The following is an 11319-nucleotide window of genomic DNA, read 5'->3' on the forward strand; positions in this document are numbered from 1 at the left end:
AAAAAAAAAAAAATCACAGATCTGACCTGGCGCCTTGCTTGCTAGAACTTGCTATGGCTCCCCAGTGCCCTCAGGAACACAATGACCAATTCATTACCGTGCCCTCTAGTGTGAGCTGACCCCAGAGAACTTCTCTGGCCTCATCCTCACTCTGCAGCCCAAGGAAGTCTGTGAAAATATAAATCTGAGCACAAGGCTTACTCAAGAACTATCTATGGCTCCCACTGCCTTCAAAATAGAGTTCACATTCCCCAGCCAAGCCCCACAAAGCCCTGCATGTCCAAGTTCCTGCCAGCAACCCTCTAGACTCTGCTGGGACCCCGGTTCCAGCTGCTAGGAGGCCTAACAGGGACAGAAAGAGGTGAGCTTACCCTTGGCGTAGGTGCTGACGAGGGTGGCAAAGTTAGCAAGGAGGGTGAGCGGGGAGAAGTCGGCCAGGTCGGTGATCTCCAGCGTGTGCAGCAGGGAGCGGAGGCGTTCAGCACAGAATCTGGTGGGGAGGAGAGACGGGGTCAGGGGGCAGATGGAAACCACGAACAGGCCCGGCAGCCCTGCCTCCGGCAGCCCTGCCTCCGCCATCACAGCACGCGGTCACGTGCCTGTCTCCCCAGGCAATGGGCACTCGGTGAGGTCGGACACTAGGCCTGTTTTGGAAACTGGCATCCCCACGCTGTACACCTGCATGTCACACACAGCCACTGCCACACGATGGCACAGACAGCAATAATCAGACACCCCAGAGTCATTTGGTCACTTGTCAAACACACTAGCACAACTGCCTAAGTGGGTTCTTATCAAGAGACCCACAATCACACCCAGAACCCGAGGTCATGGCATTAATCCTGCATAGCCACACGGCCACACACTCACACCCGGAACTATTCCCACCGCCTCTCATGCACCTGTGGTGACACACAATGTGGGGATCCCATGGGCTTACAGAGGAAAGCAGTCATCACCCACATCCTGCAGAATCCCATGGATACTGCACCCACACACTCACGCACATGCAGCGCCACTTGGCCACAACCGCACACAGGCTGAGGCTCTCGGCCACAGGGACGGGTCATGGAGCAGCTGGCTTTGAAGCCAGGCAGGCAGTCACACCTGTAAACCAGCCTCCCGCACTTCAGCCCTTCCAGCCTGGCTCCTCCAACCCTAGGGGTTGACCCTGGCTGGTCACTAGCTGGGGATGAGTCAGTCTGTCCCCTCCACTGGGCCACAGGGATCTCAGTCACTCAACGGACATTCCCAAGTGCCTGCTCTATAGCTGTGTTGCCAGCATAGAGCAGGCACTTGGGAATGTCCGTTGAGTGACTGAGATCCCCTCTTTGCCCTCACAAGTCTCCAATCCTGGGGGAGATGGGCAAAGCCCCTTGGAAGATGGCCTCCCCCGCCAAGGCAGGGCAGCCAGGGCCTTTGGAGCCCACAGGCCTGGCCTCAAGCCACAACTACCAGGCACAGTGCTGTGTGGCTCTAGGCAAGAGCTTCCCCTCTGGGCGTCCTCATTGGCAGCTGGGGTGGTGGGGGGGGATGCCGTACTGGGGATGCAATTGAGGTAAGGAAAAGGAACATGAGGGGCTTAGCTCCTCCTTAGTGCTCAGGGCGGGGCAGGTGGTTGGCTTTGCTGCTCTCATATTCACTACCAGACACCTGTGAGGTAAAGATCCGACTCCTTGACCATTTTACAAAGGAGGAAACTGCAGCTCAGAGAAGACCCATGACTTACCCAAAGCAGCAAAGGAAAAGAAGCCCCGTCCTAACCCTTGGTCATTCTCTGTCTGCCCTGTGCCTCTAGAGACTGACTCCCCAAAATGGGCCCAGACAGCTCCTCCCCCAGCTCCCATTCCGTGAGGCCCAGGTTCTGGTTTCAGCTCCCAGCAGGAGCCTCTGTCCAGGCCCTCATCAGCTGGTTCTCAACGTTCCCGACACCCTCCCTCCCTGCCGCTGTGGCCGGGCCTAGCTCAGAGCTCCCACCTCCCACCTTCCTTGGTTCCTCCCCCAACCTGCCCCTCTGGAAATGGTGCCCCCACTACTCTCTCTTGGGTGGGGTAGATTCTCCACTCCAGCCAGGTGTTGCCTGCCAGGCCCCTGCCCAACGCAGGGATGCAGGACCAGCTCCAACCTTGCTCCTTGGCCTGCCTGGTTAGACGGGCCAGGGCCCCACGTGCTTGGCCCAGCTCACTCACTCCTGAGGCTGGTAATAGTGACCCGGAGCTACAGGCATGTAGGACATGGCTCTACATAACTGGGACCTGCCCGAACACCCACACCTCCGCTGTCTGCGGCCGCACCTGAGGGGCTTGCGCTGGATGCACACGCGCTGCGCCAGGCCACTCAGGAAGGCTGGCGGGCTCTCCTGCACCACGTGCTGCACGCGCAGCCGCCACTTCACGTACTCCAGCAGCCGCCGCAGGAAGCCCAGGAAGTGCTCAGCTGTGCGGATGGAGCCCGGCACCGCCTCTGCGAGGAGACGCAGTCAGCCGCCACGGGGGAGGCGGGAAAGAGACTGGAGGGCAGCGGGAAGTGGGGGCTCACCCTGCAGCACCTCATCGGGCAGCACGGGGTTGGCCAGGTGGGCGTCTGTCTCCCGGGCGGCACTGGCCTCCCGCAGCCCCTCCACCAGGCGCCGGTACTCCTCCCGCAGGCGCTGCTCATCTGTCTCTTTGATCCTGCGGGAAGATGAGCTGGGGCTGGGACTTGGCTGGCAACGCTGGGGACAAGTAAGACAGAGGACAGGGTCCCAGGAGCAGGGTGGGCACCAGGGTCCACCAGCCATCCCCGGCCCCACCTGAGCACCGTCTTCTGCAGAGTCTCCAGGTTGCCCTGGCAGCGGTCAAGGGTCCGGCGGGTGAGGTTGACGCTCATGGAGTCGATGCAGACATTGTCTGGAGAAGGGAGAGCGAGCCGGCTCGAGCAGGCCCGCAGGGGCCTCAGTCAGAGGGGCTGGCGTCCCTTTGGCCCCTGGGGCCCCCCTCACCAATGTTGTGGGCCTCATCGAAGACTACGACGGCCTTCCGGGCCAGTTCCTTGGACACCAGGTCTGCAATCTTGGGGTCCAGGAGGTAGTGGTAGCTATAAACCACCACGTTAGCATGCAGGATCTGGAGGGGTGGGAAGCAGGATTACCAGGGCCCTGTCACCGCGACCCCTACCCCTTCCCCTGGCCACACTGCCCCATCACTCCCGCACAAGCTGGCAGAGGCAGACACAGGCCAGGCACAAATACGAGCAGATGGACAGAGACAGACCAAGACACAGCCACCCACCAACAGGGAGACACGGGCAGGCTGACTCACAGCAAGCGACAGACAGACATGGGCAGACAGGAGACGGGCAGGCAGCCCAAGCCCTCACGTTCGCCCCTCTGCCTGCCCCACAGTTCTCCTCACTGAGTATCGGGCAAGGAAGTACGGGCACCAGCCGTGGTGTCGCCCCAGCGCTTTCAGGTCATCCAGGTTGTAGATGCCAGGAGGGAGTGGCACCTCACGCCCATGGGTGTCAAATTCCTGGGACAAGTGCCAGGGGTCAGAGAGGCTGCCCCAGGCGTCCCTGTCCTGCCTCCCTCCCTCAGCCCTGCCCTCTAGGCACCTCATAGAAGCGGCAGTGGGGCAGGCTGGTGTCATGCTGGTACTGTGTCCGCACATAGGAGGCTGTGAGGCTGTGGCATTTCCCATCAACGTCCTTTCCAAAGCGCAGGGGCGTCACCTGAGGGTGCGGCATATCTTAGCGCCCAGACAGGCTGGAAGCCCAACCACTCTTCAAACCCAGGCCTCCACACCTCCCAGCAGGCTGGGGTTATGGACAACTGGAACCTGTCTGTTGCATTATTAGTTAAGACATGTGGGAACTTAATGCAGAGATACAAGAGTAGTAAACTTGGACTGGGCGCAGTGGCTCACGCCTGTAATCCCAGCACTTCGGGAGGCCGAGGTGGGCAGATCACAAGGTCAGGAGTTCGAAACCAGCCTGGCCAACATGGTGAAACCCCATCTCTACTAAAAATACAAAAATTAGCTGGGCGTGGTAGTAGGCGCCTGGAATCCCAGCTACTGGGGAGGCTGAGGCAGGAGAATCGCTTGAACCCAGAAGGCAGAAGCTGCAGTGAGCCAAGATCAGTCACTGTACTCTAGCCTGGGTGACAGAGTAAGACTCCCTCTCAAAAAAAAAAAAAAAAAAGTAAAATTGTTACACTCTTACAACTCCAAGTTATACATGTATAGTTTTGGAGATAGGTCCCTCTGCTCCTCAGGCTGGAATGCAGTGGCGCAATTATGGCTTGCTATAGCCTTGACTTCCCAGGCTCAAGTAAGTGGTCCTTCACCTCTCAGCCTCCCAAGTAGCTGAGGCCACAGGTGTGCACCACCACGCCCAGCTAATATTTGTCTTTTAGTAGAGATAAGGTCTTGCTATGTTGTCCAGGCTGGTCTCAAACTCCTGGGCTCAAGTGATCCTCCCGCCTCAGCCTCCCAAAGTGTTGGGATGACAGGTATGAGCCACTGCACACAACCAAAAGTTTTTTTTTTTTGAGATGGAGTGCAGTGGTATGACTTCAGTTTACTGCAACCTCTGCTTCTCAGGTTCAAGCAATTCTCCTGCCTCAGCCTTCCAAGCAGATGGGATTACAAGTGCCTGCCACCATTGCCTGGCCTTTTTTTTTTTTTTTTTTTTTTTTAGTTTTTTTTTTTTTTTTTTTTTTTTTTGAGAGTTTCACTCTTGTTGCCTAGGCTGGAACGCAATGGTGCAATCTCAGCTCACTGCAACCTACGCTTCTCAGGTTCAGGCAATTCTTCTGCCTCAGCCTCCGGAATAGCTAGGATTACAGGCATGTGCCGCCATGCCCGGCTAATTTTGTATTTTTAGTAGAGATGGGGTTTCACCATGTTGGTCAGGCTGGTCTCAAACTCCTGATCTCAGGCGATCCACCCACCTTGGCCTCCCAAAGTGTTGAGATTACAGGTGTGAGCCACCGCGCCCAGCCAACCAAAACTAGTATTTTTAAAACAGTAAACCTTGAAAAAATCTTTAGCATGTAGGTTGAGGATTACTACTTCATCCTTGGAAATGCTAAAACACATGAAACCCAGGCAGGGCCTAAGAATCAAAGGAGGTTCTGCACAGTCTGGGACTCCCCTCGCCAGCTCTGTACCCTCTAAGGCACCATCACAGCTTTTTTTAAGGCTATGTTTCTGAAGAAAAAATCCTCTTCCCTACACCAAAGGGAAAAAGCTCTGAGGCAGGCAGCCCTTCCCTCTCCATTTCCCCTTTCATCAGTCACCAAGGCCTGTGCTCTTTGTCACTCACTAGCTGTATCGTTTCTCATATATTTTTACAAATAATGTGATGTAATATGTGGTGGCTCATGCCTCTAATTCTAACACTTTGGGCGGCTTGGGTGGAGGGATCACTTGAGCCCAGGAATTCAAGACCAGCCTGAACAAAATAGTAAGACCCATCTCTACTGAGAAAAAAGGAAAAAAAAAAAAAAAGCCAATGAGGCTGGGCACGGTGGCTCACGCCTGTAATCCTAGCACTTTGGGAGGCTGAGGTGGGCGGATCGCCTGAGGTCAGGAGTTCGAGATCAGCCTGGCGAACACGGTGAAACCCCGTCTCTACTAAAAATACAAAAAATTAGCCGGGTGTGGTGGTAGGCACCTGTAATCCCAGCTAACTTAGGAAGCTGAAGCAAGAGAATCACTTGAACCCGGGAGGCAGAGGTTGCAGTGAACCAAGATCACACCACTGCACTCCAGTCTGGGCAACAAGAGTGAAACTCTGTCTCAAAATATATGTGTATATATATATATATATATATATACATATACACACACACAAACACACACAGACATATAAAATGTATATATAGGGCTGGGCGCAGTGGCTCACGCCTGTAATCCCAGCACTTTGGGAGGCCGAGGCGGGTGGATCATGAGGTCAAGAGATCGAGACCATCCTGGTCAACATGGTGAAACCCCGTCTCTACTAAAACTACAAAACATTAGCTGGGCATGGTAGTGTGTGCCTGTAATCCCAGCTATTCAGGAGGCTGAGGCAGGAGAATTGCCTGAACCCAGGAGGCGGAGGTTGCGGTGAGCCAAGATCGCGCCATTTCACTCCAGCCTGGGTAACAAGAGCGAAACTCCATCTCAAAAAAAAAAAAAAAAAAATATATATACACACATATATATGTATCATACATATATACATTATATACATTCTGTGAGTTACCACAGGTATTCAGAACAGTACCTGGCACACAGTGAGTACAAGGGTTTTATAGCATAATAATTAATGTTGTATTTGTCACATATGCATACAAATGTGACAATTTTTTTTTTTTTTTTAGACAGAGACTCACTCTATAGGCAAAGCTGGAATGCGGTGGTGTGACCTCAGCTCACTGTAACCTCTCCCTCCCAGGTACAAGCAATCGGGATTACTGACATGTGCACCACCACGTTTTGTATTTTTAGAAGGAATGTTGTTTCGCTGTGTTGACCAGGATGGTCTCGGACTCCTGACCTCAAGTGGTCTGCCCACCTCAGCCTCCCAAAGTGCTGGGATTATAGGCATGCGCCACTGCACTCGGCCTATCATGACAATTTCTAATATTCTTTTTTTCTTTTTTGAGACAGTCTCGCTCTGTCACCAGGCTGGAGTGCAGTAGTGCAGTCTCAACTCACTGCAAACTCTGCCTGCCGGTCCAAGTGATTCTTCCGACTCAGCCTCCCAGGTAGCTGGGACTACAAATGAGCACCACCACACCTGGCTAATTTCTGTATTTTTAGTAGAGATGGGGTGTCACCATGTTGGCCAGGCTGATCTCGATCTCCTGACCTTGTGATCTTCCTGCCTCAGCCTCCCAAAGTGCTGGGATTACAGGCGTGAGCCACCGCGTCTGGCAACAATTTCTAATATTCTTTAGTTCTTTGTACAGGCTAAGGGCATTGGCTGCATCATTTCACCCAATTTTATCATCAGCAACCTTATGAGGCAGATAACTATCCCCATTTTACAGAAAGGAAGACTCAGGCCCAGGTGGCAGAAAACACCTCTCCAAAAGTACCCTGCTGGTAAGTACCCTGCTGGTAAGTCTCTTGCAGGCCTGCCAGAGACTGCAAGAGATGGCTTAACCTCTCCCAAGCCTGGGAAGAACTGGAAGGCTCCCTGGAGGAGGTGTGCTTGCCTGGGCCAGGATGAATGAGAATTGGACCATTGAGCGGGAATTCTGTGTGTAGCCACTGCATGCCTTTACAAGAGGTCCAGCCTGGGGATCCAGGACTTGTGTTTGGACAAGAGAGTTTCCTCTACCTCTGGGCTAAGGGCAAGGAGAAGGAACAGTTGCTCACCTCAGGGTGAATACACAAGTTTTTGCGGGAGCTCAGCGCCAGCCCCAAAAACGGCAGCTTCTCGCCCTCCTGCTTCTCATAGAAGTTGAGCAACTTTCGAAGCTCTTCGATCACCTACTCCAAAGTTGGGGGAGCAGGGGGAGCTTGTGTTCAATGGAGGCACACACCCCTGCCCTGCCAGGCCCCAGCCTCTTCCCCAGCTTCCCAAACGCCCCCCCACAGCTGGTGACAGCCACCACCACAGGGGCCAATGGGGCCCAGGCGACAGTGGGGGCTGGAGCACCAGGAGCAGTCCGGGCTCACCTTCTCAATCTCCGGCACAGTTCTTGAGCAGTAAATGAGTTTGGTCACCTCCAGCGGATACGCCTGCCCATGACAAGTAGACTCACTGTTACTGGCAGGCCCATCCACTGGAGGTTTTGCCTCCCTGTCCCACCCCTCCCTTGTCTGCCTTTCTGGGTTCAGTGTGTCACTCACCCGCTGGTATGCCATAATCAGGGCCAACAGGGACACCGTCTTCCCAGTGCCTGAGGGCATCTCCAGCACTCCATGGCCCTGCGTGTTGGGGACCAGAGGGGCAACAAACAGGGTCTCAGTACCTTGGGCACACAAACTCTGGGGACTCTCCCCCACCCCCAGTGCCACCAACTGGGAACAGCAGGGTAACACAGCAGCAGTTAAGACTGGGCAGTGAGGCAGCAGGTTTGAACCCCACTTCTGCCACCTCCTTTTATTTTTATTTTTTAACAGATGGGGTTTCACCACGATGGCCAGGCTGGTCTTGAACTCCTGACCTCAGGTGATCCACCCACCTTGGCCTCCCAAAGTGCTAGGATTACAGACGTGAGCCACCGCGCCTGGTAGGACATCTCGGGTCACTGCAGCCTCTGCCTCCCAAGTTCAGGTGATCCACCCACCTTAGCCTCCCAAAGTGCTAGGATTACAGACGTGAGCCACCGCGCCTGGACTTTTTTTTTTTTTTTGCCACCTCCTTCTTGAGTGGTCTTAGTCAAGTACCTTCTCCTCACTGGACCTCAGTATCCCTATCTCCAAAGTGGACCTAAGGCCAAGCACAGTGGCTCACGCCTGTAATCTCAGCACTTTGGGAGGCCAAGGCAGGTGGGTCACCTGCGGTCAGGAGTTCAAAACCAGCCTGGCCAGCATGGCAAAACCCCATTTCTACAAAAAATACAAAAAATTAGCTGGGCATGGTAGCACATGCCTGTAATCCCAGCTACTCAGGAGACTGAGCCAGGAGAATCACCTGAACCCAAAAGGTGGAGGTTGCAGTGAGCTGCCATGCCACTGCTCCCCAGCCTGGTAACAAGAAGGAAATTCTGTCTCAAAAATAAATAAATAAAATTAAATGGGCCTAATAATAAAACCTTCCTCATAACATGACTTTGAGAATTTGGGAGAAATTACGGGTTAAATATTTAGCACAATAGCTGATATACAGTGAACTTTTCTCCCTTTTTTTTTTTTGACAGTCTTACTCTGTCACCAGGCTGGAGTGCAGCGGTGTAATCTTAGCTCACTGCAACCTCCGCCTCCCAGGTTCAAGCGATTCTCTTGCCTTGGCCTCCTGAGTAGCTGGGACTACAGGGGTCCACCACCATGCCCAGCTAATTTGTGCATTTTTAGTAGAGATGGGGTTTCACCATGTTGGCTAGGACGGTCTCCATTTTCTGACCTTGTGATCCACCCACCTCGGCCTCCCAAAGAGCTGGGATTACAGGCATGAGCCACCACCCCCGGCTTCTCCTTCTTAAGAGACAAGTCTCACTCTGTTGCCCAGGCTGGAGTGCAGTGGCACAATCATGGCTCACTGCAGCCTCCATCTCCTGGCCTCAAGCAATCCTCCTGCCTCAGCATCTGGAGCAGTGGGAACTACAGGCAAGCGCCACCACACCTAGCTAATTTTCTAATTTTCTGTGCAGGTGGGATCTTGCTGTGTGGCCCAGGCTTATCTCCAACACCTGGCCCAAGTGATCCTCCAGCCTCCACCTCCAACCGAAGTGCCGAGGTTGCAGGCATGAACCACCGCGCCCAGTCTATTAACCATTATTATTTTATTTTTGAGACCGAGTATCACCCTGTCGCCCAGGCTGGAGTGCAAGGGTGCAATCTCGGCTCACTGCAATCTCTACCTCCCAGGTTCAAGCGATTCTCCTGCCTCAGCCTCCTGAGTAGCTGGGATTACAGGTGTCCACCATCACACCCAGCTAATTTTTTTATTTTTAGTAGAGACGGAGTTTCACCATGTTGGCCAGGCTGGTCTCCAACTCCTGACCTCAAGTGATCCTGCCGTCTCGGCCTCCCAAAGCGCTGGGATTACAGGCACGAGCCACTGAGCCCAGCCTAGTCACCATTTTAGACAACAGATTATGGGGTCCTGAATTCTCAAGGACCTCGGGATGTTCAGACGTCCTGCAATCTGTCTTAGACCCAGGCGTGGCAGCCCTACCGGTCGAGCGGGCGGGGCGGGTCCACTGGCCACCCACCTTGGCGTCCAGCGTGCGTTTGAGCTCCCGCATGTAGGAGAACTGCTCGGGGTAGATGTAGTCGTACGGGAAGTAGACCAGCAGCCCGTCCACGTTGAGCCTGGCAGCAGGGACTGTTGGGTCAGTTCCCGTCCCCTCAGCCCCTCTCCCGCCTCCACACTGCCCCCACATCGTGCCCAGAGGGGTGACCCGCCCGGCGCCCCGGTAACCCCCAGGTCCTCAGGAGCCTCGGGCTGCCCTCAGTGCCTCCTCGCTATCACCGCTGCTCCCCGCGGCTGCCCCCGCCCCACCCCTTCAGCCTCCACTCGCCCCCCCGGGAACCCAGGCGCGCCCACCGGTGCCCCCATCTTCAAGAACCCCGCGACCGCTAAGGAGCTGCAACCCACACCAGCCCACTGCTCACTTCATGGCGCCGGCCTGGCTGTGCAGCGGCGTCGGCCCGCCTCCCTCATGAATATTCAGCGAGAGGCCGGGTCGTGGGCATCTTCGAGAACCCGCTGCACATACGTTACAACGCCATTGGCCGATTTTGGACGTCAATCCGCCAGGACAGAACCAATCGGATACTGCGCGTGCGCACGAAAAAGCGAGGGCCGCGGACTCTCGGGAGAGGCGGTGTGGGAGGTGTCACTGAGGTTCGTCGAGGGCCAATCAAAAACAAAACGTGAAAGAAAGAGCGCAGAGAGAATCGATCTCATTCGTTAGAATTTGGTACTCCTGCTCCTGCCAAGATTGTTTGAGTGTTGATTGAACCCACGTGTCCGAGACCAGCCTGAGCAAGACAGCGAGACCCCCATCCCCCCACCCCCACCTCATCTCAAAAAAAATAAAAATAACAAAAATTGAGTAGTGAATAGAGTCTAACGGGGAATGACAGGGAAATTGGTGATCCTTTCTGGGCCCGAGAGTTAGAAATGCCTTTGCCACACCAAAAATGCATTTATAAAATACCTGCTGTAAAACAAAAAAGTAATAAAAATAATTTTAAATAAAATACAAACAAATAAATGAAAACAAAATAAAATAAAATGGGGCCGGACACGGTGGATCTCGTCTGTAATCCCAGCACTTTGGGAGGTCGAGGCGGGCAGATCACGAGGTCAGGAATTTGAGATCAGCCTGGCCAAGAGACCAACCTGACCAATATGGTAAAACCCTGTCTCTACTAAAAATACAAAAATTAGCCAGGCGTGGTGGCGAGTACCTGTAATCCCAACTACTTGGGAGGCTGAGGCAGGATAATTGCTTGAAGTCAGGAGGTGGAGGTTGTAGTGAATCGAGATGGCGACAGACCCAAACTCAGTCTCAAAAATAAAATAAAATAATAATGGTTAATAGGCTGGGCACGGTGGTTCGTGGATGTAATCCCAGGAGAATTGCTTGAACCTGGGGAGGCAGAGGCTGCAGTGAGCCGAGATCATGCCATTGCACTCCTGCCTGGGCAACAACAGAGTGAGACTCCGACT

General features: G+C 54.1%; 1 protein-coding gene across 5 annotated transcripts in view; it reads right to left on the reverse strand.

The window, feature by feature from the left end:
- ERCC2 (ERCC excision repair 2, TFIIH core complex helicase subunit) overlaps positions 1 to 10341 on the reverse strand; it is a 21243-nt gene extending 10902 nt beyond the window's left edge. For 3 of the 5 annotated variants that reach the window (XR_001817556.2, XR_005196032.1, XM_017502453.2), the window contains exons 1-12: positions 10257 to 10341; positions 9854 to 9953; positions 7827 to 7904; positions 7653 to 7715; positions 7350 to 7463; positions 3592 to 3708; positions 3393 to 3509; positions 2981 to 3104; positions 2792 to 2888; positions 2539 to 2672; positions 2295 to 2463; positions 372 to 490 (exon numbers count right to left, since the gene is read on the reverse strand). Coding sequence is in view for 3 of the 5 variants with exons in the window: in XM_017502453.2 (XP_017357942.1) it covers positions 372 to 490; positions 2295 to 2463; positions 2539 to 2672; positions 2792 to 2888; positions 2981 to 3104; positions 3393 to 3509; positions 3592 to 3708; positions 7350 to 7463; positions 7653 to 7715; positions 7827 to 7904; positions 9854 to 9953; positions 10257 to 10261 (1237 nt within the window). In the remaining 2 variants the exon portion in view is untranslated. The other 2 variants (XM_037729233.1, XM_037729234.1) reach the window with 2 other exon arrangements.
- Between the last annotated feature and the right edge of the window lie 978 nt (positions 10342 to 11319).

The sequence above is a fragment of the Cebus imitator genome, unplaced genomic scaffold (assembly GCF_001604975.1).
Source record: "Cebus imitator isolate Cc_AM_T3 unplaced genomic scaffold, Cebus_imitator-1.0 Scaffold296, whole genome shotgun sequence".
Lineage (NCBI taxonomy): Eukaryota > Metazoa > Chordata > Mammalia > Primates > Cebidae > Cebus > Cebus imitator.